A 25,211-nucleotide genomic window follows, 5' to 3' on the forward strand; every position below is an offset into this window, starting at 1 on the left:
AGCTCTCTCTAATGTGTGCTCCTGTTATCTGATTGAACCTCCAGACCAGGACCAGGAGCACTACAAGAGCGGAATGGAGGAGGAGCAGCAGAACCCGGAGCAGCGGAGCAACAAGGTCCCCAGAAGACTAGCAGCAGGCTCGTCCTCTGATCCCACCGACGTTCAGGTCAGTGTTCGTGACGTCATGGCTTCAAGTCGGCCATTTTGGAGATACTGAACGGAAACAACGCAGCTGTTCCTGACTGTTGTGGCTCTAAACGGTCAATTATTGAACCTTTTCACCGTATTCCGTTGTTTCGGTTCATCAAGCGACGAGGCAGGAAGAGAAGACGTAGGTGTCCTCGTGAAGGCCTCTTTGCTTAATATCACTGACGAAGTGGGCCGGAGGCCTGGAGTGTGTTCCAATCCGTTTACTTCTGTACTTACACTCACTATTTTGATTGCATAAGTGCGTTCACACTGGGAAGTACGGTAAAATGCAGTGCACTCAAAGTACCCGGATGTTGTACTCAAAACGGTCAAATCGTTGAGTGTGGAACACTGGACACTTTTCACACTCAATTGTCGCCATCTTGGCTACGTAGCGGAAGGGGCGGGACCGGGACCACGACCACGACCACTATTCAAACATACATAGACAACAGAATAAAACAATACAATACGTAAACATACCGGTGCATTTTCAGCCAACAGGAGGACACATCGTAGGCGTAGGCGATGACGTTGGAAACGTAATTTCCACTCTGCTTTAATTTTTTACTTCAACAGAGCAGGTAGATATTTTGGCGGGTAGTGGACGGGTAAAACCTGAAAGAGGCAGCAGTGCAATACAAAGGATGCCAGCTGCCGTAAAACCCCGAAGAAAAAGAAGATATTTTGGCGGGTAGCGAGCCGCGGTCAAATGTTGCGATCGTCATTTCCGGTCAGTGCCGCAGAGTATTCGATTTGAGACGACCCTACCCCGTTGAAATTTACGCACTACTCAAGTCAGTATAGAGTGCACACAGTGCATCACATTGAAGTGTACTTCAGGAAGTACGTGGATTGGAACACACTCCTGGACTACGAAGCAGGGTTTGGGTTTAGCGAGCTAACTTCTGGGTTAACCCTTCAAGGGTTTCAGTACTGATGTCACGTGCTGTGTCGAGGCTTCGGAGCTCGTGTCGAGTAATTCAGGAAGTTTTCCGTGAAGCGCGAGGCTCGTTTTGTTTTAGACCAATGACGTCACTGAAGACGCCCGTTGAGAACTTTTTTTTTTTTATTGAACAAAAACAGATTTACAAACAACATGGCTCATAGATCATTGCATTAGAGTAAAAGGACAAGATGCAAACAGAACGAGAACAGATAAAATATGTAAAATTATACATGAAAATAATAATAAATTAAGGGCTAGGGCTGTACCTGTAATTCATATACTTCTATTATACTAAGAAGGTTCAATGCATTTTTGTTTTTTATGACTTTAAGGGCTTTTATGTAATAAAGAAACTCAGAATGAAACACATTAAACCAGGTTCCACTTTCATATACTTAGATTTGTGCAAATAAAATTTTCCAAGAATGAGAATGTTATTCACCAGAAAGTCTTCTTTGTTATTGTCCATGACAAGTCCATAAACAATGTCCTTTTGAGAGAAGTTTCCCAGATGAGAAACTTTTGGGAAAAGACAGTCATGTATATCAAGCCATAAAGCTCCAGAATACATACAATGAAAAAAATAAATGCTCAGTAGTTTCAGTATCATCACAAAATACACAGTTATTGGTTTCAATCCCAAATCGTTGTCGCAACAAAACACTGGATGGAGGGCGCCTGGGTTAGCTCAGTTGGTAGAGCGGGCGTCCATGTATTAAGGCTTGGTCCTGACCGCGGCGGCCCGGGTTTCGAATCCGGCCTGTGGCCCTTTCCGCATCCACTCTCTCTCTCCCCCCTTTCAAGACTCTATCCACTGTCCTGTCATAAAAATGGAAAAATGCCCCCAAAAAAATAACTTTAAAAAAAAACAAACACTGGATGGATACACTCCGTTTAATATTTTAAAATGGATTTCTTCTGCTCTGGGAGTTCTGGGGAATTTTAGATATTTAGTTTGTAACATGTGAATAGTCTTTTTCTGATAGATTTGTGAAATTGAGTTTCTGTAAGATACTATAGGGTATGAGATGTGATTAAACATATTTCTAATTGTTTTGTTTGGGATTTTGATTTCACTAAAGTCACAGCCACCAACTAAAAGTTGTGGGAGACGAGGTGTGATAGGAGTAGGATTTGTTAAAATTCCTCTAATCAAGCATATAATAGAGTTGGGGATGGCTTTAGTTATGGATTTAAATATGTCACGATTACCAATTAAATGATATCTAAGACAGAAATTTTCATACGACATGATACAGCCACTACTATCAACTGAGTGAGTTACCGACCAAATTCCTTTCTCCATCCAGTCCTTGTTAAACAAAGATTCTTTTTTAACCACAACATATCTATTATTCCATATTGGTGTATTGTGTGGGGTGAAATTGTGATTGTATAAGAGCTTCCAATATAATAGGACCTGCTGGTGAAAAAGGGATAGTTTAAGTGGGAGTCTTTGAATAGCAAAATCACATTTAAGTAAGAACTCTATACCTCCCAATTTCTTGAATGCTTCTCTGGGGATATGATACCAAAAGTTGTTGTTGCTCGGAAAAGATTTTAACCAATTCATTTTTGGGGTTCCATTTAAAAAATCAAAGTCGATGGCTTGTAGGCCTACATCCTTAAACTATTTGGTCATCTCTGCTCTCTTAACATAGTGAATTTTCCTTTTCCAAATATAATCAAAATGAATTTGGTTGATTTTTTTAATGACTCTGTTTGGAATAGCCATTGAGTATGCTGTATAGATACATCTTGAGATGCTTTCCATTTTTGTCAAGAAAATTCGACCCAGTAAACTAATATCTCTTAATAACCATAAGTTAAGTCTATTTTGGCCATCATCTATTACTTTCCACACATTCTTATTTTCATTTTCAGCTGAATCTCTAGAAATATGAATGTCCAAGTATTTAACAGTACATTTTATAGGAATAGTGTATGCCTCTGTTAAAGGACTTTGATGAATTGGCATTAACTCACACTTGTACAAATTTAGCTTTAGACCAGAGGCTTTGGAAAAAGTATGAATCACTTGTAGCACCTTGGGAATTTCGGTTAGATGTTTTAAAAAGGTTTCCCGAATACATCCAGTGCAGCAATATTTAAATTTTTTATAAAGATGGAGAGCATTTCCGTAGCTATTACAAAGAGAAAGGGAGAAATTGGACAGCCCTGTTTAACACCACGTTTGATTGGAAATCGGGGTGATAAAGAAATTGAACTGTCTGTATTTTCATAAAGGGATTCTATAATGTTTCGAAATTTGACTCCAAAACCTAATATTTAAAAAAATGGAAACTAAACGGATGCTCAATTGAATCGAATGCCTTATAAAAGTCAAGAAACAAAATAAAACCATCATCTTCTATTAAATTGCTATAATCTAAAAGATCAAGGACTAAGCGAATATTGTTGTGAATGGATCCGCCCTTCATAAAACCAGATTGGGAGTCGCTTTTAATTTTATGCAGATTTTCTTTTAATCTATTAGCATAAATATGTGTTATAAATTTATAGTCGGTGTTCAATAATGCGATTGGTCTAAGATTGTCTAATATTTTTGGGTCCTTACCAAGCTTTGGAATTGAGGTTATTACACCATGTTTCATGGTGGAAGGGAATGTCAGATTATCAGTTGTTTATTTTAACATAAGGGAGAATGGATCTTTTAATAAATGTCTATAGAAGTTGGCAGTAAGAACATCACTACCTGGAGATTTATCTAAAGATTACTGCTTTTTCCAGCTCATCGGGAGTAATATCAGCATCACACCACTCTGCAAACTCATTGTCTATACGGGGAATAAGATCTTTGATATGGTTGACGAAGGACTCGGTATCATCAATAGAAAAGGCTGAGGAGTATAAATTACTATAAAAAGAGACTATTTCCTTGGCAATCATGACAGGATTTGTATTAACCTGGTCATGAATCAATAAGGCTTTGATTGACTTTCTCTCCTGCCTTCTTTTTTCTAGTCAACAGAAATATGATGAGCTTCTTTCCCCTTCCTCTATCCATTTTACCCTGGATCTTATGTATTCAGCTTTCCGAAGATAGATTTCATCAAGTTTAGTTTGCAGGATTTATAATTTCTCTTTTATCACTGTCAGTAGGTGATGTCTTATTGCAACAAGTGTTTTTTTCTTTAATGATATTAACTTCTGATAATGTGTTACTTCTGTTAAGTGGTTTCCCAAAATGAATAGAATATTCCCTAATTTTAAATTTAAAAAATTCACATTTAGAAATATAGGATGTCACAGATTCATCAGATATCAAATTAGAGATTGTGGTTTTAATACCGTCACAGAAGGATTGGGATTTTAGTAAATTAGAATTAAATATCCAGTAGTCTTTGTTCCTGTGACAAACTCCAGAGGGTTTAAAAATCAATTTAATAACAGGGTGATCTGTGAGAGGAGCTGCTGATATACAGCAGTCAGCGAAAAAGTTTATCACAGAGGAGGAGATTAACCAGAAATCTATTCTTGACTTGGCTGAATTATTTGGTTTAAACCAAGAATATTGCTTGACGTTTGGATATTTAAGGCGCCAAGGATCTAACAAATTGTGAGTGCTACAGAAATCCGATAGGATAGGATTATAAAGGTTGCGTTGTGATTTGGGAGGATGTCTGTCAAGGCATTCATCATTGACCATGTTAAAATCTCCTCCCATAATCACAACTGCAGTTGGATAGATAAGTTTAAGGCTTTCAATGGTATCGGAAACCTCTGATATCAACTGTCTGTTTTGAATTAGGTTATGAAATCCATAAACATTAACCAGAATATTATATTTCTCATCAATGACCAGGACGCAGATTATCCAGTGACCATTGTTGCTAATACAAGTTACCAGTTTAGCAGGTGAGTTACAGAATAGAATAGCCGACCCTGCTGATCTAGTGGAACCATGATCAAAAATAATTTTGTCTCCCCATTGGTTTACCCAGAATTTTTCGTCCTCCGGTTTTGAGTGTTTCTTGCAACAAAATAAAATTAGCTTTTTCGCCCTTACAAAATAAAAATATAGATTTTCTCTTTGTGTTATCTCTCAAGCCCCTAGCATTAAGTGAAATACAAGAAAAAACAACATTCATTGTGAACATAAATTAGCAACCGCTAATACACAGTAATGAGACCAAACTAACTGTGATTGAAGAGAAGTGAAAAAAAGAAGCCAAAAGAAAGGCAATGTCCCTGAAATATCAAAATTGTAACTAAACTAACCAACCTGCTTATCACAAACAAAGGGCCCTTTTAGTGCTTGTGTATCCCTCCTAAGTGATTCTCTGTCCATTGATGTATCCAGCACTACCTCTATAGTAAGTCCGTTTTCCAGCTGCTCTAGCCTGTTGAATCTTTGGCCACAGCGTTGCTTGCATCTCCCTGTCAGCCATGCAGAGGTCTTCGATAAAGCCGATCCCCAGTTCTTTGCAGACCTGTGAATCCTTGGTCATCTTCCACAGCGCGTCTCGGTGTGTTCTCTGAGTGAACTGGACGATGACATGTCTCGTTTTGTTTTCCTCACGTCTGCCTAGTCGGTGAACTGAGTCAACAATGTTGTAGATGTTCAGGGACCATGGCGGGGAAATTTTCCCCAGCAAGTTAGCAACCATTTCACGCGTATCTTCAACTTCTTTCTTTTATCCCCTGCATCCTGAGATTCCACCGGTTCTTGTACCGCTCAAGTTCTAGGACTCGGTCCATAAGCTCAGCGTTATTCTTCTTTATTGCTGCCACTTCACGAACCGTAGTTTGTAGCTGAGTTTTGCAATCTTTGATTTCTGCCGCGTTGAACTTGACAGCCTTAGCTAAGCACCGAGTGTGTCCATATTGTCAGTTAGCTGTTTTATTGCTTCCAAGACCGCATTTAATCCTTCTTTACCTTCTTCTGTCCCCACGTCCTTCCTTTTAGTTGCCGGCGAGTTTTTTATCGGCGAGAAGGGGTCTTGTCTTTTTGGAGTTCTCGGTGGAAACTTCCATCTTAGTAGCATAATCACGGCAGTCAGTTGCTGCGTTGCCTCTGGCTGCCTGCGGGTTATTTTTTTACATCATGGTGCAAAAAATACTGGAGGGCGTATAAGCAGTTCAAAAGGACAAAAACATGAGAGTTGGACTGTAGAGTCTGTGTAAAATTGGGACAAGCAGACGGAGCTCAAAACGTGGATTGCACCCGGTCCACCATCTTGCCGGAAGTCCCGCCCGTTGAGAACTTGTTCTTCCTGAATAAAACCGGAAACTGTCTCCCATCGATCCTTTTCCTGTAGTTCCACGAGCACATTCACTGTCCTCTGCCCGGTTAAACCACTGCCACACATCTGGAACACATCTGCCTGTTTGACACTATTTGACCAATAGGTGGTTTCATATGTTTATTGATTGTATGTTTGTTGATTGATTATGTGTTTATTGATTGTGTTTTTTGATTATGTGTTGATTGATTATATGTTTATTGATTATATGTTTATTGATTGCCCTTTTTTCACAAGACAAAGTGTCAACAATAGTCTTTCTGTATTGTTATTTTACAGTTGTTGAAGGAGTGTTCCATCCCGCTGACACGTGTCAGGATCAGCAGTGCGATGTTGGCTGCGATGGACGCCGTTGGACGCTCAGCAGCTGTTCCAAAAGGCCAAAAGGTCATCTGCAGGTTCATTTTCTCTATTGGTTGAGGCCTTATATATATTTAAGTGTCCTCTTCTTCCTGAAATACTCTAAATGAATACCCCAAGAACGCTGATATTGGCCAAAAGGAAGAATGCCTCAAATATGGCTGTACGTTAGCGTGCTGTACGTTAGCGTGCTGTACGTTATGCTGTACGTTAGCGTGCTGTACGTTAGCGTGCTGTACGTTAGCGTGCTGTACGTTAGCGTGCTGTATGTTAGCGTGCTGTACGTTAGTGTGCTGTACGTTAGTGTGCGTGATCTTGGTATCACTACCTGCTCAGGTACTCTGTCCACTATCTGCTCAGGTACCTTGTGCACTACCTGCTCAGGTACTCTGTATACTACCTGCTCAGGTACCTTGTGCACTACCTGCTCAGGTACTCTGTATACTAGCTGCTCAGGTACCTTGTGCACTACCTGCTCAGGTACTCTGTATACTACCTGCTCAGGTACCTTGTGCACTACCTGCTCAGGTACTCTGCACACTACTTGCTCAGGTACTCTGTACACTACCTGCTCAGGTATTGAAATGAGGTCTCTACCTCAATGTGTTTCTCAGTTAAAATAAATTGAATGAATGACTTAGTGCGTGGTTTGGGTTAATCTTCAACTACAGGTCTTACATTTCCCATAATGCAACTCCATAATGGGGATGGGGCCTGATAATTAATAAATGTCAAGGGGGCGTCTGTGGTGACCAATCAAATGTCACTAGATCACTAGATCAAATGACAGAGGGACATGGCCCTGCAGTTGGTTGTCACGGGTGGTAGTGCATTAGTCAGACTGGAACATTATGGGTTATGTTCCACTGACATGTTCTAAATGTTCTTCATGGTTCTAGATAGGTCGCTCCACCATGGCATCTCACTGACTCTCTCTCTCTGTCTGTCTGTTGCTATAGAAACGGAGAAGAAGAAAGGGACTGATTCATCAGAGAGTTCACACTGGAACGAAACCCTACAGCTGTTTTGAATGTGGGAAAACTTTCACTTCGGAAGGTTACCGCAAAATCCACCAACGTATTCACACTGGAGAGGAACCCTACAGCTGTGCTGAATGTGGAGCATCTTTCAGTAGATCACATGGCCTCAAAATACATCAACGTATTCACACTGGAGAGGAACCCTACAGCTGTGCTGAATGTGGAGCATCTTTCAGTAGATCATATGGCCTCAGAAGACATCAACGTATTCACACTGGAGAGAAACCCTACAGCTGTGATGAATGTGGAGCAGCTTTCACTAGATTAGATAACTTCAAAATACATCAACGTATTCACACTGGAGAGAAACCCTACAGCTGTGATGAATGTGGAGCAGCTTTCATTAGATCAGGTGACCTGAAAATACATCAATACATTCACACTGGAGAGAAACCCTACAGCTGTGATGAATGTGGAGCAGCTTTCACTAGATTAGATAACTTCAAAATACATCAACGTATTCACACTGGAGAGAAACCGTTCTGGTGTGACCAATGTGGTAAAACTTTTTCTGATTCAAATTCCCATAAATCCCACCGACGTGGTCACACTGGAGAGAAACCGTACTGGTGTGACCAGTGTGGTAAAACGTTTACTCGGTATAGTGTCTTTAAATCCCACCAATTTATTCACACTGGAGAGAAACCGTACTGGTGTGACCAGTGTGGTAAAACTTTTTCTCAGGATAGTTCCCTTAAATCCCATGAACGTATTCACACTGGAGAGAAACCGTACTGGTGTGACCAGTGTGGTAAATCTTTTTCTCAGTATAGATCCCTTAAAGACCACCAACACATTCACACTGCATCGTTGTGAACATGTTTCAGAGCCTAGCTAGATTTTTCCTTCTGCCTCCTCCCCATGCCATGATAGCTGTGTTGTTATATTCTGAGCTTCTCTCCACATTGAAGGCTGACCAACAGTAACTTCATGTTCTAAACAGCATGTATGTTTTCGTGGCTACGACTACATACTTGGACCACCAGAAACTTCCCAGTGGGACTACGTTTTGAGGCTGAACTGTCAGAACATCTGGAAGAGTCTTCCAATCACAAGGAGGGAGAACCAGCCACAAACCTTTAAAAATCTTAAAGGTAAATTCTGGTTTATTTCAACCTGATGTATTTCCCATAAATATAACCGTTGTGACTCTGTGGGTCACGCTAACTTTGCACTCAGCACCTCTGTTATAGAGATTCAGGGAAACAAGGACTAGTGCAGAACATTGATATCAGCCTCCTACAACTTTCCAAATTAAGTGACTCGGTCAGATTAAGTGACAACAAGTTAGCGCGACCAATAGAGTCACAATGGACACATTTATGGGAAATACATCAGGTAGAAATAAAGTGGAAGTTTCCTTTGAGATATCTTCTGGTACACCCTAATGACAGGACAATCACCTCCGACACCAGAGACCATCTTTGAACAGAGACGGGATGATTTTTAACCACCTATTTGTATAATCATTTAATCATTTACATCTTTACATCTTTATTTCATTTCATTTTGATCATTTATCATTTATAATTGAATTACTTAAAGGTCACCTATTATGCAAAATGCATTTTTCCATGTCTTTTAAACATCAATATCTGTCCCCAGTGTGTTTACAGGTCACCATAGTATCATAAAAGACCATCCTCTCTCTTTTTCTCCTGCTCCGTTTGTCCGGAAATGGGTGTGGAAATACGCTGCGCAGCTTTTCCTACTCTGGTGACGTCGTTAGCGAATTGCAAGCCATATAAGGGTTTCCTGGTGGAACCAGAGAGAACGTCCAGCTAGCTGACCCCACCCCACAGCGCGTCACTGTCTCTCCTCCTCAACCTAACTATGAGCAAAGTCTGCTCCTCCAGCAGAACAGGCTTCATGTACTCCCATCATCTAAATATAACATGTTCTTTCACAAAGGCTTTATGTAATTACACTGTTTAAACAGCTGATATTTATATATTATATATGTATTTGATGTCATGCATGTAGAAGAGTACAGGTAGTAAATAGTGACTGTAAGTAACACAACACATTTCTGTTTCACAGTCAAACTTTATTTGAGTAGACAGATGACAATCCTAATTATTCACAGCATTTTTAATCATCCCACCTGCAGTTATGTTGACATGGTACAGGAGAAAGTCTTTCAGCTCCGGTGAGTGTAACGTTAACCGGTCTGTAGTCATGGTAACACAGAGACTCTGATTACTTCCATACATTTATCAGGTGTCTTTTACCAGAAATAATTAACTGACTACTGTTTCACATCTTCTATTTTCCACCTTGATGGTCGCTGTGTTTACACACTGTCTCATAGCGGTAGCATGTAGCTAACCCGTTAGCATGTAGCTACATGCTAACGGGTTAGCTCTGTATCTCCATGTAAACAGAGCTATCTGCTGTCCTCTGGGATTATTCTGTCGGTCATTTCTCACAGAGGGACCTGTAAAGACACATGTAAAACAGAGTGTATGTTTACGGTTTACAGAGTTGATGCATAAGGTAAACACTGAGCTAACTAACAGAGCTATAAATAGCATTATTTATCGGAGAGAAACCGTCAGGAAAACCTGGAATCTGGACCGCAGATGTTGATCATTTGTCGCCGATTTCTGATCAGATTCCTCCGGTAACGGGCGCTGGGTGAAGTTTCTGGTTTATAAACTTTAAAGTAGTTTATAAACTCTTCCTAGCTGCTTCTCCCTCTCCCTGCAGACGAGCTACAATCAGACCTACAGGTAGCTCTCTCTCTCCGTGAGCACTGAGCAGCTCCAGGGGAGGGGGAGAGAGTGACGCTGTGTTGATGACGTTTGATTGACAGAAAACGCTGACCAATCAGAGCAGAGTGGGAGGAGACAGGCTGTGAATCAGGGTCTTTCAAACAGAGCCTCTGAGCAGACATATTCAGGCTGACAGTATGAGAAGAATAAAGTTTTTTTTGAAAATTGCAGCATGTAAACATGTTTCTAGTGCAACATTAAAATACATCTATTAACCTGGAAATGAGCATAATATGAGACCTTTAATTGTTGTTACCTTATCCTTGGTTCATTATATTTTACAGTGTGATGTTTGTGTTGTGAAAGAAAGAATAAGTGGCGTCTTGCCAAAAAAAATTAAAGAGTTAAAGAACAGAATGTTCACTTTAAGGGTGTTCAAACTGTTAGAAGAGATTTTACTTGAGAAAAGAAGGTTTTACCTTAATTTGTACCTTTGTGTGTTTTTTACTTTGTGTTATCTTATTCATGTAATCCCATATACCAAGCATTTAATCAGCTTTGTGTTCTCATTGCTATAAAGAGGAATGTGCATAAGCAGGTTTGTGTGCTGTGCATAGACATGTGTGCCATGGAAAGTTTAAGTTTGTGTCAACATGTCTGCAGTGGAAAGTAACAAAACTGCAAAATTCAAAAACAGCAGATGTACAGGAAAACATGTGGCTGAATCGGAAGCTGCAGAAATACCATTTGGGAGGTTTTAAACTTTGCAGAACTTTTCATCGGTGAAAGTTGATTGTTCTCGTAAGGTGAGGATTTGTGTACTCCCTGCCCACACTCGCAGAAGAGAATGCATTTCCTCTCATTCGTTAGCAATTAATGTCAACTGGTGAACAGAAATGTAAAGGAAGCGTGGAAAGGTAGAAAGACTTTTGCTTGCACACGTTTGCTTGAAAAGGGGGGAAGAAAAAAAGATCAAAATTTAGCCAAAGCGGTACTTTCCCTTTTTAAACCAAAATTAGAATTTTTCTTTGTTGTTGTTGGAAGAACCCTTGGTTGTGCTGAAGTTTTAAATAAATAATCGCTTCACTAGCCAATCGTTGTTGAGTTTTTCTCTGTGAGAGTGAAGCAACCGCACCGAAGACTTTTTTACGCGAGAAGACTCACTGTGGAGCTCCCGAGAGGTAAGCTTCAGCTCCCTCCACACCACGGCCACGTTACTGACTTAAATAATACTGTAGGGGTTCTACTTTAGTAGGTTTTGGTTATTAGCAAATTAATTAATAAATAATAATAGAATTATTAATATTAATAAAGATTATCAATAAACATCAATAATAAACGGGGCACCACCCTGGAATCAGGGACCAATGACCAAAACGTTAATATAGTCTCATTATATATGCTAAACTATCAATTTGGAACGTTGATTAATAATTAAATTAATAACTATAACCAAAATAGATAGTAAAGGTTGAAGGATATTGGAGTTCTTGACATAGCAGAGGTTGGCATTATTCACTCTTGTGCAACATTAAACAGACCAGCATGTATATTCCACAAACATTTATTTACAAGATAATAAAGGTTCAAAACACAATATTAATCTAACTAAATAACTAAACTAAACAAACCAAACACAGTGTGTAAGCATGTGTGTGTGTGTGTGTGTGAGAGAGAGAGAGAGGGGGGGGGGGGGGAAACAAGATGGGTTCTTGTCTCAAAATGTCTGTATGGCCTACAAACAAAATGGCGGGCACTGTAAACTACAAAGATGGCTGAATCAAAGATGGCGGAATCAAAGATGGTGGAATCAAAGATGGCCATCAGCATGTCACCAGATGACCTCTTTGTTCTTCTGAGAAGAAGGACAGAGAGGGGGGGGGGGTGATGTGGGGTTAAGATTATCTGAAGCTGTATGTTTATGTTTAACTAATTCACAGTTTCTGTATGTGATCTTTATGCAGTGGGTTAGAAAAGATGGTTAGTTTGCATGCAAGACCTTGTCTATGTGAAGCATAAACTAAACACGAAGCCAGTTACCCAAAAATCAAATACAGATAAATCAACACAGTCAAACTCAATGAATAACATTAAACCAAATCAATACAAGTACTTTCTAGAAATCAAAGTTGGACAGTCTTGCTCAGCCGTGTGCGATTGCTAATGCTAAGGCCCAGTACGTTACCAATCCATGGAAGAACCAGTTTTGTGATTCCATGTGTTGAAGTTGTGGTTCCAAGTCAAAGATGTCGTCTTTGATGTGCACAAATCAAGTTGTGCAGATTGGAGGAAGCTGGTCGCTCCAATACTTCTTCCTTTTGGTTCCTTTAGTTGCTATGACTGTTTCCTAACAGAACATAGAATCAGAGAGCAGAGTTGCTTCCGGTCTGGAGCACAGCAGTTCACCTCTTGCATGTCAGGAGATGAAGAGGGAAGAGTAGAAAGAGGAGGAACAAAGGACATTCCTCTGGTTTTGTTCTGTGTGATTTTCACACCTCTGGGTGAAATGTTACTGTAGCCAATGAGGACTAAGATGAGTCCTGTGGTCAAGGATCAGGTTACTGAGGTCATGAGGTCACTTGAAACCAGCCAGATGCTGGGTCCCTACAATACACACACATATTTTTAGAGGTAGGGAAGCCTAGGTGCAGATCTCTCCCTGGGCCGGACCAGGTGTCCGCGCCCGGTGAGATCTCATAACTGTTGAGCTTTTCTCTAAAGGCTAGGGACCTTGCACAGGCTATCTAGACGGAGAGGTACCGAGACCGGCTGTTCGGTTTATAAGGAGCATCCGTATAACAGGCTTATGCTGTAAGCAGTTAGGGGATTGTTCTCTTTAATTAACCTAGCAGAGGCCAGTAGGTTAGAATCACATAAGGAGGCCAGTCTCCGCCCTTCCCCCCGTCCCTCGTCTTCTCTTTGGCGTTACGTACGGATTTTACTCCAAGTGGAGAACAGAGCCAGCAAGCAGTTGAGAGGAGTTGGAGTAGGGGACCAACGGTAGCAACGGGACCCCAACAGTGGAAACTAGCCGCAGTTTCTCTGGAGGGCTACGGGCCCGCGAGCAGCTGCTTAGCTGATCCTTAAGTGCTACAGGCGGCAGATTAATGAACGTGCCGTCGCCCGCAGGAAACTCTCAGTTTCTGACACTCTGAGAGCGACCCGTCTCGTTAAGTTCTCGTAATATTAGATAAAAGCGTTAGCAGGATTAAAACCCCCTTCTACAATTTTTAACAAACTTTCCATCAATCAATATTTGTTGAGCTGTTGATCGGCGTTCTCAGCATTAACATTGTTTTAGGACTAAGTTGTGAGCTAATTGGACTCATTATCATTAATGATCTTACAGCAGTCAGATAATAAATGACCTCAGTAGTTAAGCCCAAACAGCAGCTGTGACTGATTTTTTTTAAATGTTCATAAAAGCAGAAGTGAATTAATAAATTTTATTAAATTAAAGTTTAAAAGTTTTTCATTTCTGTTTGTGTCGCTGTAAAGCCGACGACATCAGGTTCTCCTGGTCATTAATATTCATGAGCTCCCTCTCCTCATTGGCTACTGATAACAGGGTAACTAACCTGGTCCGGGGCAGGCTAACTGTCAGGCTAAGAGTTCCTGTAACACTGACCCGTCGGGAAAGCATTGATTTAACCTCTGATGTCGTATTATTTGACTTTATCAACCACTATCAGTCCAAAGATTAAAGTTTATAGAAAATCAACTACATATATATACTTTAGTAGTCTGGGTTATGACAAATTGCTCATAATATAATAAATATATACATAAATTGTTCATAATATAATAAATATATATATAAATGGGTCATAATATATCATTGGGTGAACCTGGGACACTGTGAATCAGTGCTGAACCCTCTGGAGGTGCCGTGGGCCTCTCAGCGAAACAGCGAGGAAAGACGGCATGCACTTGATAACCCAGAAGATGCCATCGCTCACTTGACCACGCTACTGAGTCGAGGCAGCAGGCCTATGGGTGTGCAACTTAAGGGATACCAACAACTACTCCTATAAAACAGATTTACCACAAACATTCAACATCAACACATCTGGAGATATGTGGAGAAGTAGGAGGTAGCAGGAAATGGAAACACTCAAGTAAAGTACCTTGAATTAAGTACAGTACTAAAGTACTAAATGTACTTAGTTACATTCCACCACTGAATATAATAACGTTGATTAATAAAATCCTCTGTGAATCGTTGTTTCCCTCCTGACCTCCAGGTGGAGACTTTCTTTCACTTTAAAGTGAAAAACCAGACCGGAAGTAGAGCAAACCGGAAGTGTGGTTGTCTCGTAGTGACCTCGGCCTGGTGGCGGGATAGTTGTTTCGTTAGCTGACGAGCATATTTGATCCATTTCGAGGCGGCAGAGCTCCAGGTGAACCCGCACACACTCAGGTAAACACTTTAATAATGTTTCTTTGAGCCGGAAATCAAAGTGAATATAGCGTTAGCACGCTGGGCTAGCTGCGATGCTAACAGCTAGTTAGCCTGTTAGCTTCGGCCTGCTGCTGTGTGGCTAACTGCTAGCGTTAGCCTTAGCTCTCTGTAATGTGTGCTCCTGTTATCTGATTGAACTTCCGGTTCCTTTGTGTTTTAGTCCAGTTTGAGAGGAGTTTCTCAGTTTGTCTCAGTTGACCGTGTTATCAGCACTACGTGGATGAGAGTAAAACCAGAGGAGACAGCAGGACCTGAATATCTCTGTGTGCTTTGATTTGTAGTGAGTCCAGGACAACAGAGTCCAGCAGTCAGAGTGGAGACCTGCTGGATCTCAGAGACCAGGACCAGGAGCCCGTTTCAGAAAGCAGCTTTAACAAACTCTGAGATGGAAAAGTTTTCAGATCCAGAACAGCTGATCAGAGTTTGTTCAATCAAATGTGAGGATGAAACCAGCCTTCATCAATGGAGCTCTGATACTACGATTCACCATGGCAACAGGTAAATAAGAGGCAGAGCCTCCATCTGAATCCAGTCCACTAGAGATATTAATGCATGGATATGCTGACTGTGCACATTTCTCTTTAAAAAAGTCCCAGCAGGGAAAAGCGTCAATAACACAATAAAGTTGAATTCAGTGTTGTCCTTTAATTCATCTTTTAGCAGACTGACATCTCCTTAATGGATGATAAAGTGGTGAATGTGACGGTGTATTAGACTGTAGCCTACATTACATTTAAATAGATTTATTCAGCTTTAATGTGACGGGACAAAACACAGGAGCAGCCACTGAAGATGAAAAATATCAAATATATCCATCAGACTGAATGAATGAGGAAATAAAACACTAATCACACTTTCTGAAACAGAGACCAGGACCAGGAGCACTACAAGAGCAAAATGGAGGAGGACCAGCAGAACCCGGACCAGCAGAACAACAAGGTCCCCAGAAGACCGGCAGCAGACTCGTCCTCTGATATCACCGATGTTCAGGTCAGTGTTCATGACTTCATGGCTTCATAACTTCACTAAAGACTAGGGATCGACCGATATGGGTTTTTCAGGACCGAGGCCGATTATATGTAGTCAAGGAGACCGATATTTTGAACCGATATACATTTGCAGTAAAAATGAAAATCTGGGTGTCAAAAATGGGAATAACACAAAACTTCGTTGAAATGCCTTGAAGCATATGTTTAATTAAAAGAGAACTTTTCAATATTATCTTAAAATAAAAGGCAGGGAGCTCCTAGCTTCTTATAAAGTTAAATGAACATTTTAATAAATAAATAAACAATATCTCTCGGAAGTTTTATAAAGTCTAAAAATAAATAAAACTAGCAAAACTTAAATTCAACTATTCAACTCTGATAACTGTACACCATCTATGCAGTGTCTTTATGGATTAACACTGGCCTTATATGCAGTTCCATTACATTACATCCCACTGGGCCTCTCTAACAGTAAAATGTGACAGGTACTGGTTTTTATTTATTAATAAAGCCTGTAACTTGCCATCATATATCACAGAAAATTGTACTTATATTATAACACAACTGAACTAATAGGTCAATTTAAAACCATGTTAACCAACTATTTTACTGTTTTTAACTGTGTTCAGATTTTGTCTGTTTGTTTTCTTGTTAATAATTTTTTGTGTGTGTGTGTATTTATTCAGTTTTAACTGTACTCTGGACATCATTGAAAATGAAGGCATGTCCTCAATGATTCGTCGAGATTTAAATAAAAGTTAAATGAATGAATTACGTCTGAAGTCGCTAACAACAATATCCAGCAAGTCTCTACCAGAACCAGAGTCAGAGCTTCAGGACAACCTGCAGTAACGTTAGTTAGTGTCCTGGTTGAGACTGAGAGGACCAGCCTGGTAAGTGACGCTTAAGAAATAACGTTATAACCGACCAATTGTTTTGCTGGTCAGCTGGCTAAATTATGAATCAACAAATTAACTTATTGATGTTCGCTATCGCATTCAAGCTCTACGACGCTCAACATTAGCTCACCTTGTACATGTAAAAACACCAACTCATACGGGCGAATAATGTTACATTCTCGAATCAGCAGCTAAAGTAAGTTTCAGTTGCGCTGCCTGTCACCAACATTACTCAGAGATATAACTAACGCTACATAAATAAACGCTATTATCTCGTTATAGTTGACTGAATATCGTTGCAACAACATGCATTATTCGGACATTTTCAGCGGTGTAACCAGGAAACTAGGCACGCTTGTCATCATATAAATAGATAATAAGAACATGGTGTTTTTGCAACTTCAGCATAGAAGATTGGGATGTTTATTGCAACTTCGACAATATCTTCCGTCTTACCGAGAGAAAGCAGCACCGCTCGCTCACCGGAGCAGCTCCAGTCTGTGTCTGTGTGTTTTTCTCTGCACGTCTGGGGAGCAGCCGCCTTCAGTGTTGATTGGTTACACGTCATCAGCAATAACCAATCAGATAGTGCTGTGGGCGGGACATTGAGCCAGACAGCACAGTGGAGACTGAGTGGAGAGCGCTGACAGAGAGAGGAGGCTGCATCAGAGCCTAAGTATGAGTGTGAATGAGTATTTAGATTAGATCCTGATGGACCTTAGCAGCCTCTGCCATCAGTGTATGAATGTGTGTGTGAATGGGTGAATGCTGACATGTAGTGTAAAGCGCTTTGAGTGGTCAGAAGACTAGAAAAGCGCTATATAAGTCCAAGTCCATTTACCATTTACCAAGTAGTGCATTTTTAAATAAATTAATTTCATCGCTTAAAAAAACAAAACGATACCGATAATCTGCAAAATGCCAAATATCAGCCGATAATATCGGCGAGGCCGATAATCAGCCAATCCCTAGCCGGGACTGGGAGAGGCTACACAACTTTTCATAAATACTGTACAGTATATGCTGGGGTGGCTGTATTAGTGTTAAAAAAGAAATGTCCCCAGGTGCTCACATAAAGGGTCTCTCCATCTTAATGTTCGGGTCTGGATTTCAGTCCCAGTCCACCCCTGGATCATGTGGTACACCCAGTTCTGATACAAACCCACAGTTTTTTTCTTGCTACGCTAGTGCTCAAGAGCCCTTCTGGTGCTGGCAGACATAGAAGCTGGTTCAGTCGTCAGGGAATGACTTTCGGCGCTAGCCTGGGACCACAGAACGTGGTTGACTGTATCCAGCTGGGCGCCAAGCCTGACAAAGAAGGTCCGCTCCTATGAAGAACGGGAGTGGAGTTGAGGAACTATCCATCCATCCATTTTCTTCCGTTTACCCGGAGTCGCGGGGGCAGCAGGCTAAGTAGGGAATTCCAGACGTCCCTCTTCCCAGCAAAGTTTTCCAGCTCTTCCTGGGGGACCCCATGGCGTTCCCAGGCAAGACGATATATATATAATCTCTCCAGCGTGTCCTGGGTCTACACCAGGGCATCTTACCAGTTGGATGTGCTTCGTCCAAAGGGAGACGTCCAGGAGGCATCCTGTTCACAGGCCCTTTTCGACGCGATGGAGCAGCGGCTCTACTCCGAGCTCCTTCCGGATGTCTGAGCTCCTCACCCTATCTCTAAGGCTGAGCCCAGCCACCCTATGAAGGAAGCTCTTTTTGGCCACTTATATATGCGATCTCATTCTATGGACAAGCTGTCCCCTGAGTCTTCAAACTCCGCCTCCTCTATGGAGGACATGTTGGTCAAGTGCTCCTTCCACCGCTCGATGATATCCCCAGTCTGGGTCTGCAGTTCTACTCCCCTGCTGAACACAGGCTGAGTCAAGCCCTGCTTTCCCTTTCTGAGTCGGTTTTCCAGAACTTCCTTGAGGCCAACCGAAAGTCCTTCTCCATGGTCTCCCCAAACTCCTCCCACCACCGAGTTTTTGCTTTTGCAACCGCCGCAGCTGCAGCCCTTCTGGCCAGCCGGGGACCTTTCGGGCCAACCAAGCCCGAAAGGCCTCCTTCTTCAGCTTGATGGCCTCCTTCACCGCTGGTGTCCACCAGCGGGCTCTAAGGTTGCCACGACGACAGGCCTCGACGACCTTCTGACTACAACTCCTAGCAGCCGCTTCCAAAATGGAGGCTTTGAACATGGCCCACTCAGATTCCATGTCCCCAGCCTCCCCCCGGGATGCCTGAGAAATTCTTCCGGAGTTGGGAGTCGAAGCCCTCGCGGACAGGGGCCTCAGCCAGACTTTTCCAGGTCTGTCCGGCAGCCTCGCCCGCTATCTGATCCAACACACCACTAGGTGGTGATCAGTTGACAGCTCCGCTCCTCTCTTTACCCGAGTGTCCAAGACATACGGCCGCAGATCTGATGATACAACCACAAAGTCGATCATCGATCGTTGGCTTAGACTGTTCTGGTACCAAGTACACTTATGAACCGCCCTGTGCTCAAACATGGTGTTTGTTATGGACAATCCATGACTAGCACAGAAGTCCAACAACAAAACACCACTCGGGATCAGATCAGGCAGGCTGTTCCTTCCAATCACCCCACTCCAGGTTTCTCCATCGTTGCCCACGTGAGCGTTGAAGTCCCCCAGGAGAACTATGGAGTCGCCAGTCGGCGCCTTTTCCAGGACGTTAGCCAGAGACTCCAAGAAGGCAGCGTACTCATAGCTGCTGTTTGGTGGATATGCACACACAACAGTCAGAGATTTCCCCCCTGCGACTTGCAGCCGCAGAGAAGTGACCCTCTTGTTCTCCGGGGAGAACTCCAACACGGCAGCGCTCAGCAGAGACTTGTGAGTATCCCCACACCCGCTCAATGCCTATCACCCTGGGCAACTCCGGAAAAGGCGAGAGTCTCTCCAGGAGTGTGGTTCCCGTACCAGAGCTATGTGTGGAGGTGAGCCCAACTATATCTAGATATAATTATATCCCTCCCCCGAGACCACTTTGCCTTGGAAGACCATACCAGCGGCCAATGCTCCCAACAACACAGCTCCCAGGATCACTGGCGCACACAAACCCCTCCACCCCGGTAAGGTGGCGATTCATTGGAGGGAGAGTTGAGGAACTACATTCACAAAATGTAATGTAATAAAAACAAAAAATCAGTTGTGTTCATCAGGTTCATCACTGATGGCCGACGTATTGTAGCTGTTCTTTTGAATATCGGAGTGATTAAGAGCTTATTAAACAGAAATAACATCTCAGGAAAACAGAAGTTTTCAGGATTTCCTTCAGCAAACCAACTGGACTTGAGCAGGGATATACTGTATTTTGTCATTGTGTTTTTAATCATGTGATTTTGGACAGTTATCCTGTTGGATCGACTAAAGATTTGTAGAGGAGACCTTTTTACTCAGTAGTGCTTCTGGGTAAAAAAAAGTCTAAAGAGCTCATCAATGAAAAGGCTAGACTGAAAAAAGACTGAGACTGATCTGAGCTCTGTTTATGTTTGTTGATAAGAGATTGTCTCAGACTATGAAATGTGAAACCGTTGATGTCGGCTGATAACTAGCTAATGCTAGCTAGCCGGATAATAGTTCGGATGAATTATTAGACAGACTGTCAGTTTCTGTCCTGCCTGCGTTCAAAGTGATAATTAAACTGGATGTACTTAGTTGGAGCAGCTGGTACTGACGGTGCATGCGTAGCTGTATGAGATAAAAGTTATTTTTAATATATACAAGATGACAGAAAGAGAGACCGATTCATTAAAAAAGGTCTCTGTCTGTGCAGCAGAGGTGAAGATATCCTGACTTAGTGCATGGTATGGGTCAAGCTTCAACATAGCTATGTCTTACATTTCCCATAATGCAACTCCCATAATGGGAGTGCATTAGTCAGACTGGAACATTGTCTTTATGGTTCTAGATAGGTTGCTCTACCATGGCATCTCACTGACTCTCTCTCTCTCTCTCTCTCTCTCTCTCTCTTCTGAATGTCTTTTGTTATAGAAACGGAGAGGAAGAAAGCAAGTGCTTCATCAGAAAGTTGACATTGGAGAGAAACTACACGACTGTGACCTATGTGCGAAAACTTTTCCTTTGGGCAGTAACCTCAATGTCCACCAATGCATTCACACTGAAGAGAAACCCTACAGCTGTGATGAATGTGGGGCAGATTTCATACAACCGAGTCGCCTAAAAAGACATCAACGCATTCACACTGGAGAAAAATCCTACAGCTGTGATGAATGTGGGAAAACTTTCACTTCAGAGAGTAAACTCAAAATCCACCAATGCATTCATACCGGAGAGAAACCCTACAGCTGTGATGAATGTGGGGCAGCTTTCCAAACCCAGAGTTCCCTAAAAATACATCAACGCATTCACACTGGAGAAAAACCATACAGCTGTGATGAATGTGGGGCAGCGTTCCGGCAGCAGAGTAACCTAAAAACACATCAACGCATTCACACTGGAGAAAAACCATACAGCTGTGATGAATGTGGGGCAGCGTTCCGGCAGCAGAGTAGCCTAAAAACACATCAACGCATTCACAGTGGAGAGAAACCGTACAACTGTGATGAATGTGGGAAAACTTTTTGTGGTGGTAGTTCCCTTAAAAACCACCAGCGTATTCACACTGGTGAGAAACCGTACTGGTGTGACCAATGTGGGAAAACCTTTTCTTGGTCTAGCTCCCTGAAAAACCACCAATGCATTCACACTGGAGAGAAACCGTACTGGTGTGATGAATGTGGGGCAGCGTTCCGGAAGCAGAGTAACCTAAAAACACATCAACGCATTCACACTGGAGAAAAACCATACTGGTGTGACCAATGTGGGAGAACTTTTTCAGAGTCTAATTACCTTAAACGCCATCAACGTATTCACAGTGGAGAGAAACCGTACAACTGTGATGAATGTGGGAAAACTTTTCGTGATGGTAGTTCCCTTAAAAAACACCAGCGTATTCACACTGGTGAGAAACCGTACTGGTGTGACCAATGTGGGAAAACCTTTTCAGCGTCTAGCTCCCTGAAAGACCACCAACGCATTCACACTGGAGAGAAACCGTACTGGTGTGACCAATGTGGGAAAACTTTTTCAGCGTCTGGTCACCTTAAACGCCATCAACGTATTCACACTGGAGAGAAACCGTACTGGTGTGACCAATGTGGTAAAGCTTTTATTCGGAGTAGTAACCTTAAAGCTCACCAACGTGTTCACACTGCATCGTTGTGAACAATTTTCAGAGCCTAGCTAGCTTTTTCCTCCTGCCTCCTCCCCAAGCCATGATAGCTCTGCTGTTATATTCTCAGCTTCTTTCCACATTGAAGGCTGACCAACGGTTATTTTATGTTTTAAACAGCGTGTATGTTTTCGTGGCTATGACTACATAATTGGACCACCAGAAACTTCCCAGTGGGATTCCGTTATGAGGCTTAACTGTCAGAACATTTGAAAGATTCTTCCAATCACAAGGAGGGAGAACCAACCACTATCCTTTACAAATCCTAAAGAAAAATTCTGGTTTATTTCAACTTGACGTATTTCCCATAAATGTATCCGTTGTGACTGTACGGGTCACGCTAACTTTGCAGACAGCTCCTCTGTTATAGAGATTCAGGGAAACAAGGACTAGTGCAGAACATTGATATCAGGGAATGCTACTCGAACCTCCTAAAACTTTCCAAATTTGGACGATGAATCGCCTGTAGTGTGATGACTGAAAGATGAAAATAATAATGAAGTTATTCCTTAATTCTTGAAACTTCTTCCAGAAACTTTACCTGAACTCTCAGGGCACTAAGTGGTGCGACTCTTAATTTACAACCACCCTGGCTAAGCTCAAAGAGGAGAAACAACCACAAGATTTTGTACCCATCCTGACCATTTGAGCTGTTTAATGAATTATTGGTTAAAGGCCCTGACATCTGGTTCTTCCAAAAGACTCTGAGAAGCAGTGAAGACCAACCAGTAAGACACAATGAACTGATGATGAGAAGCAGAATGAAACTAATTCTGCCACTAAAATGTACATCAATTCATTTCTTAGATTAGACATTCCTGTTAGAGGTTTCAATCCACATCTGAGATACTGAACTGTTTTAGTTTATCTATGTCAGTTATTTTCAATCTTTGTAACTCAAATATTCATGCTAATAAACAAACAAGTTTGTGAAACAATAACGAATTAAGCCCAAACAAGTTAAACTGACTAAAGGTTGTAGATCAAAACCTTCCCTTTATATTAATAACTGGGTTAGATCTTGCCAGCCTACAGAAATGTTATTTCTATATACAGTATGCGTATTATAGGTCCCCGAAGATCTAAAACAGAAATTTGGGTGCACATAATGCCTGTTAGTCCTTTATTTTGAATATATGTTTTTAATATGCTTGAAGTGTATTACACCTTTTAACATTGTTTTTGAATCATACACAAATTGACCCCTTTTTACTGTTACATGTGATGACATGTGTTTTATGTTGTCTAAGTTGAATTCTAACTGTTATGTTGGTAACTTGTGTCTCCCTAACGCCCAGTCTCACAGACATGTCTGCTTCATGGGAGCGACCCCTTCCCTTCTGCCTCTTGCTCTCATCTAGACAGATCTGTGCCACATGTTGAGATCAATCATATCTTTTCATTTATATGTGTAATTAGTGCACATATACTGTATATCTGCATATATAGGCCTGTCTGTTGTAGTGTTTGTATACCTAAATGTTATGATAACAAGGTTTATCTATGTTGTGTAATTTGTTAATTAATTTTAATTCAATTGATCAGGTTTTATTCAGTGGTTTATATCATATACAGTAGGTGTTTGGTTCTACAGCAGATAAAGCCCAGATGTCTGATACGGAAAAACTAATTATGTGAAGCAAATTAATTAGTATCAGTCCTGCAAAATAGGTTTAACTGAAAGAGTCAATATAGTTTATTACATGGGAGGAGTAACATGTAATGAGTAATGTTCATTGTTGTATTCACTGTATCTCTTCATTCATTTTTTATCACTCTGTTCCTTTTTCTTTTTGTTTTATCATTTATTCACTTATTTTCTGTTAGTAGTTTAGTCACGTAGTTAGTTAAATAAACAATTCATTTATAAAGAACTTGGTTATTTGATGTGTGTGTATATAAACAACTCCATTCACTGTACACTATGCCCAAGAACCTAAATTGAATAATTGAATTGAATATAAGGTTCATTCTGATATTTAAACTAATGGTGTATGACAGCTGAAGCTGAGTGCCATCACTCTCCTTCACCTTTTGCACTAATTTAGGGGTTTATGATTAATAATTGAGTAATTAATTATAGATACATATTTTGCTATTAATTAATGTTTGATTATTAATCTGTTCCATGCAATAAGGCTACACGCCCCAGCCTTAGATATGGTCAAAAGCAGCAAAAAGAGAGTATGTGAGCCTTGAGTTTAGAATGATTAATTACAGATGCGTTCCCATTATTGTTTTTCTCTGCTTCAGTTGATTCGGTTCCATGAAGCAAATTCAACATAGTTCAAGCCTCAGTTACTATGACAATGATGCTGTAGCATCGGCTATGCTCTCTGTCCACACTTAATGCGTTAAATATGCGCTTCTGTTCTACGTCATGTAAACAAACAACGTACATATTAGCTGTGTGCTCCATATCAGACTGGAGACGTAACCACTTTAAAAGATGTGTAGTAGTACTTGCTATCTATGTTTGTAGCTTACTTTTTTAAACAGTAGACACACGTTTTAGTTAGTTATATTTACTGGAAATGACCATACATATAGCCCGCCATGCATCTTGCTCGTAACCAGGATGCGACAACAGCACAGACAGGTGTGTATGCACCAAACAGCAGTTCGGAGTATTCAGCCTTCTTGGAGACCCTGGATGGAGTCCTGGATGGGGTCCTCCAGTAGGGGACGCCATAGTTCTGCTGGGAGAGCTTTCAACGCGCACGTGGGCAACGATGGAGACACCTGGGAGTGGGCGTGATTGGGAGGAACGGGCCCTCCTGATCTAAACCCGAGTGGTCGTTTGTTATTGGGACTTCTGTGCTAGTCATGGACTGTCCCATAACGACACCATGTTCGAACATACGGATGCTCATAAGTGTACGTGGTACCAGAGCACCCTATGCCGAAGGTCGATGATCGATTTTGTAATCGTATCGTCTGAATCTGAGGCCGCATGTTTTGGACACTCGGGTGAAGAGAGGGGCGTAGCTGTCAACTGATCACATCTGTGGTGAGTTGGGTCAGAGGGTGGGGGAAGACTCTGGACAGACCTGGTAAGCCCAAACGCATAAGTGAGGGTGAACTGGGAACGT

The 25,211-nt window shown here is 41.5% G+C and overlaps 2 protein-coding genes across 2 annotated transcripts in view; both read left to right on the forward strand.

Moving 5' to 3' along the window:
- The window catches only part of LOC119495757 (zinc finger protein 420-like), a 79,418-nt gene that overhangs the window by 19,027 nt on the left and 35,180 nt on the right, over positions 1-25,211 (forward strand).
- LOC119495725 (zinc finger protein 91-like) lies at positions 53-23,993 on the forward strand. Its single transcript, XM_037782483.1, has 6 exons — positions 53-166; positions 6,685-6,792; positions 7,725-8,619; positions 15,263-15,479; positions 15,848-15,971; positions 20,880-23,993. The coding sequence occupies exons 1-6, from the start codon at positions 74-76 to the stop codon at positions 22,110-22,112; spliced, it is 2,670 nt and encodes an 889-aa protein (XP_037638411.1). The 5' UTR covers positions 53-73; the 3' UTR covers positions 22,113-23,993.

The sequence above is a fragment of the Sebastes umbrosus genome, chromosome 10, assembly GCF_015220745.1.
Source record: "Sebastes umbrosus isolate fSebUmb1 chromosome 10, fSebUmb1.pri, whole genome shotgun sequence".
Classification (NCBI taxonomy): Eukaryota; Metazoa; Chordata; class Actinopteri; order Perciformes; family Sebastidae; genus Sebastes; species Sebastes umbrosus.

Coding starts and splice junctions, on each gene's coding strand:
- LOC119495725 (XM_037782483.1), top strand. CDS start 74: ATGGAGGAGGAGCAGCAGAACCCGGAGCAGCGGAGCAACAAGGTCCCC. Junction 6,793..7,724: donor CTGTTCCAAAAGGCCAAAAG/GTCATCTGCAGG, acceptor CTGTTGCTATAG/AAACGGAGAAGAAGAAAGGG. Junction 15,480..15,847: donor ACGATTCACCATGGCAACAG/GTAAATAAGAGG, acceptor TTTCTGAAACAG/AGACCAGGACCAGGAGCACT.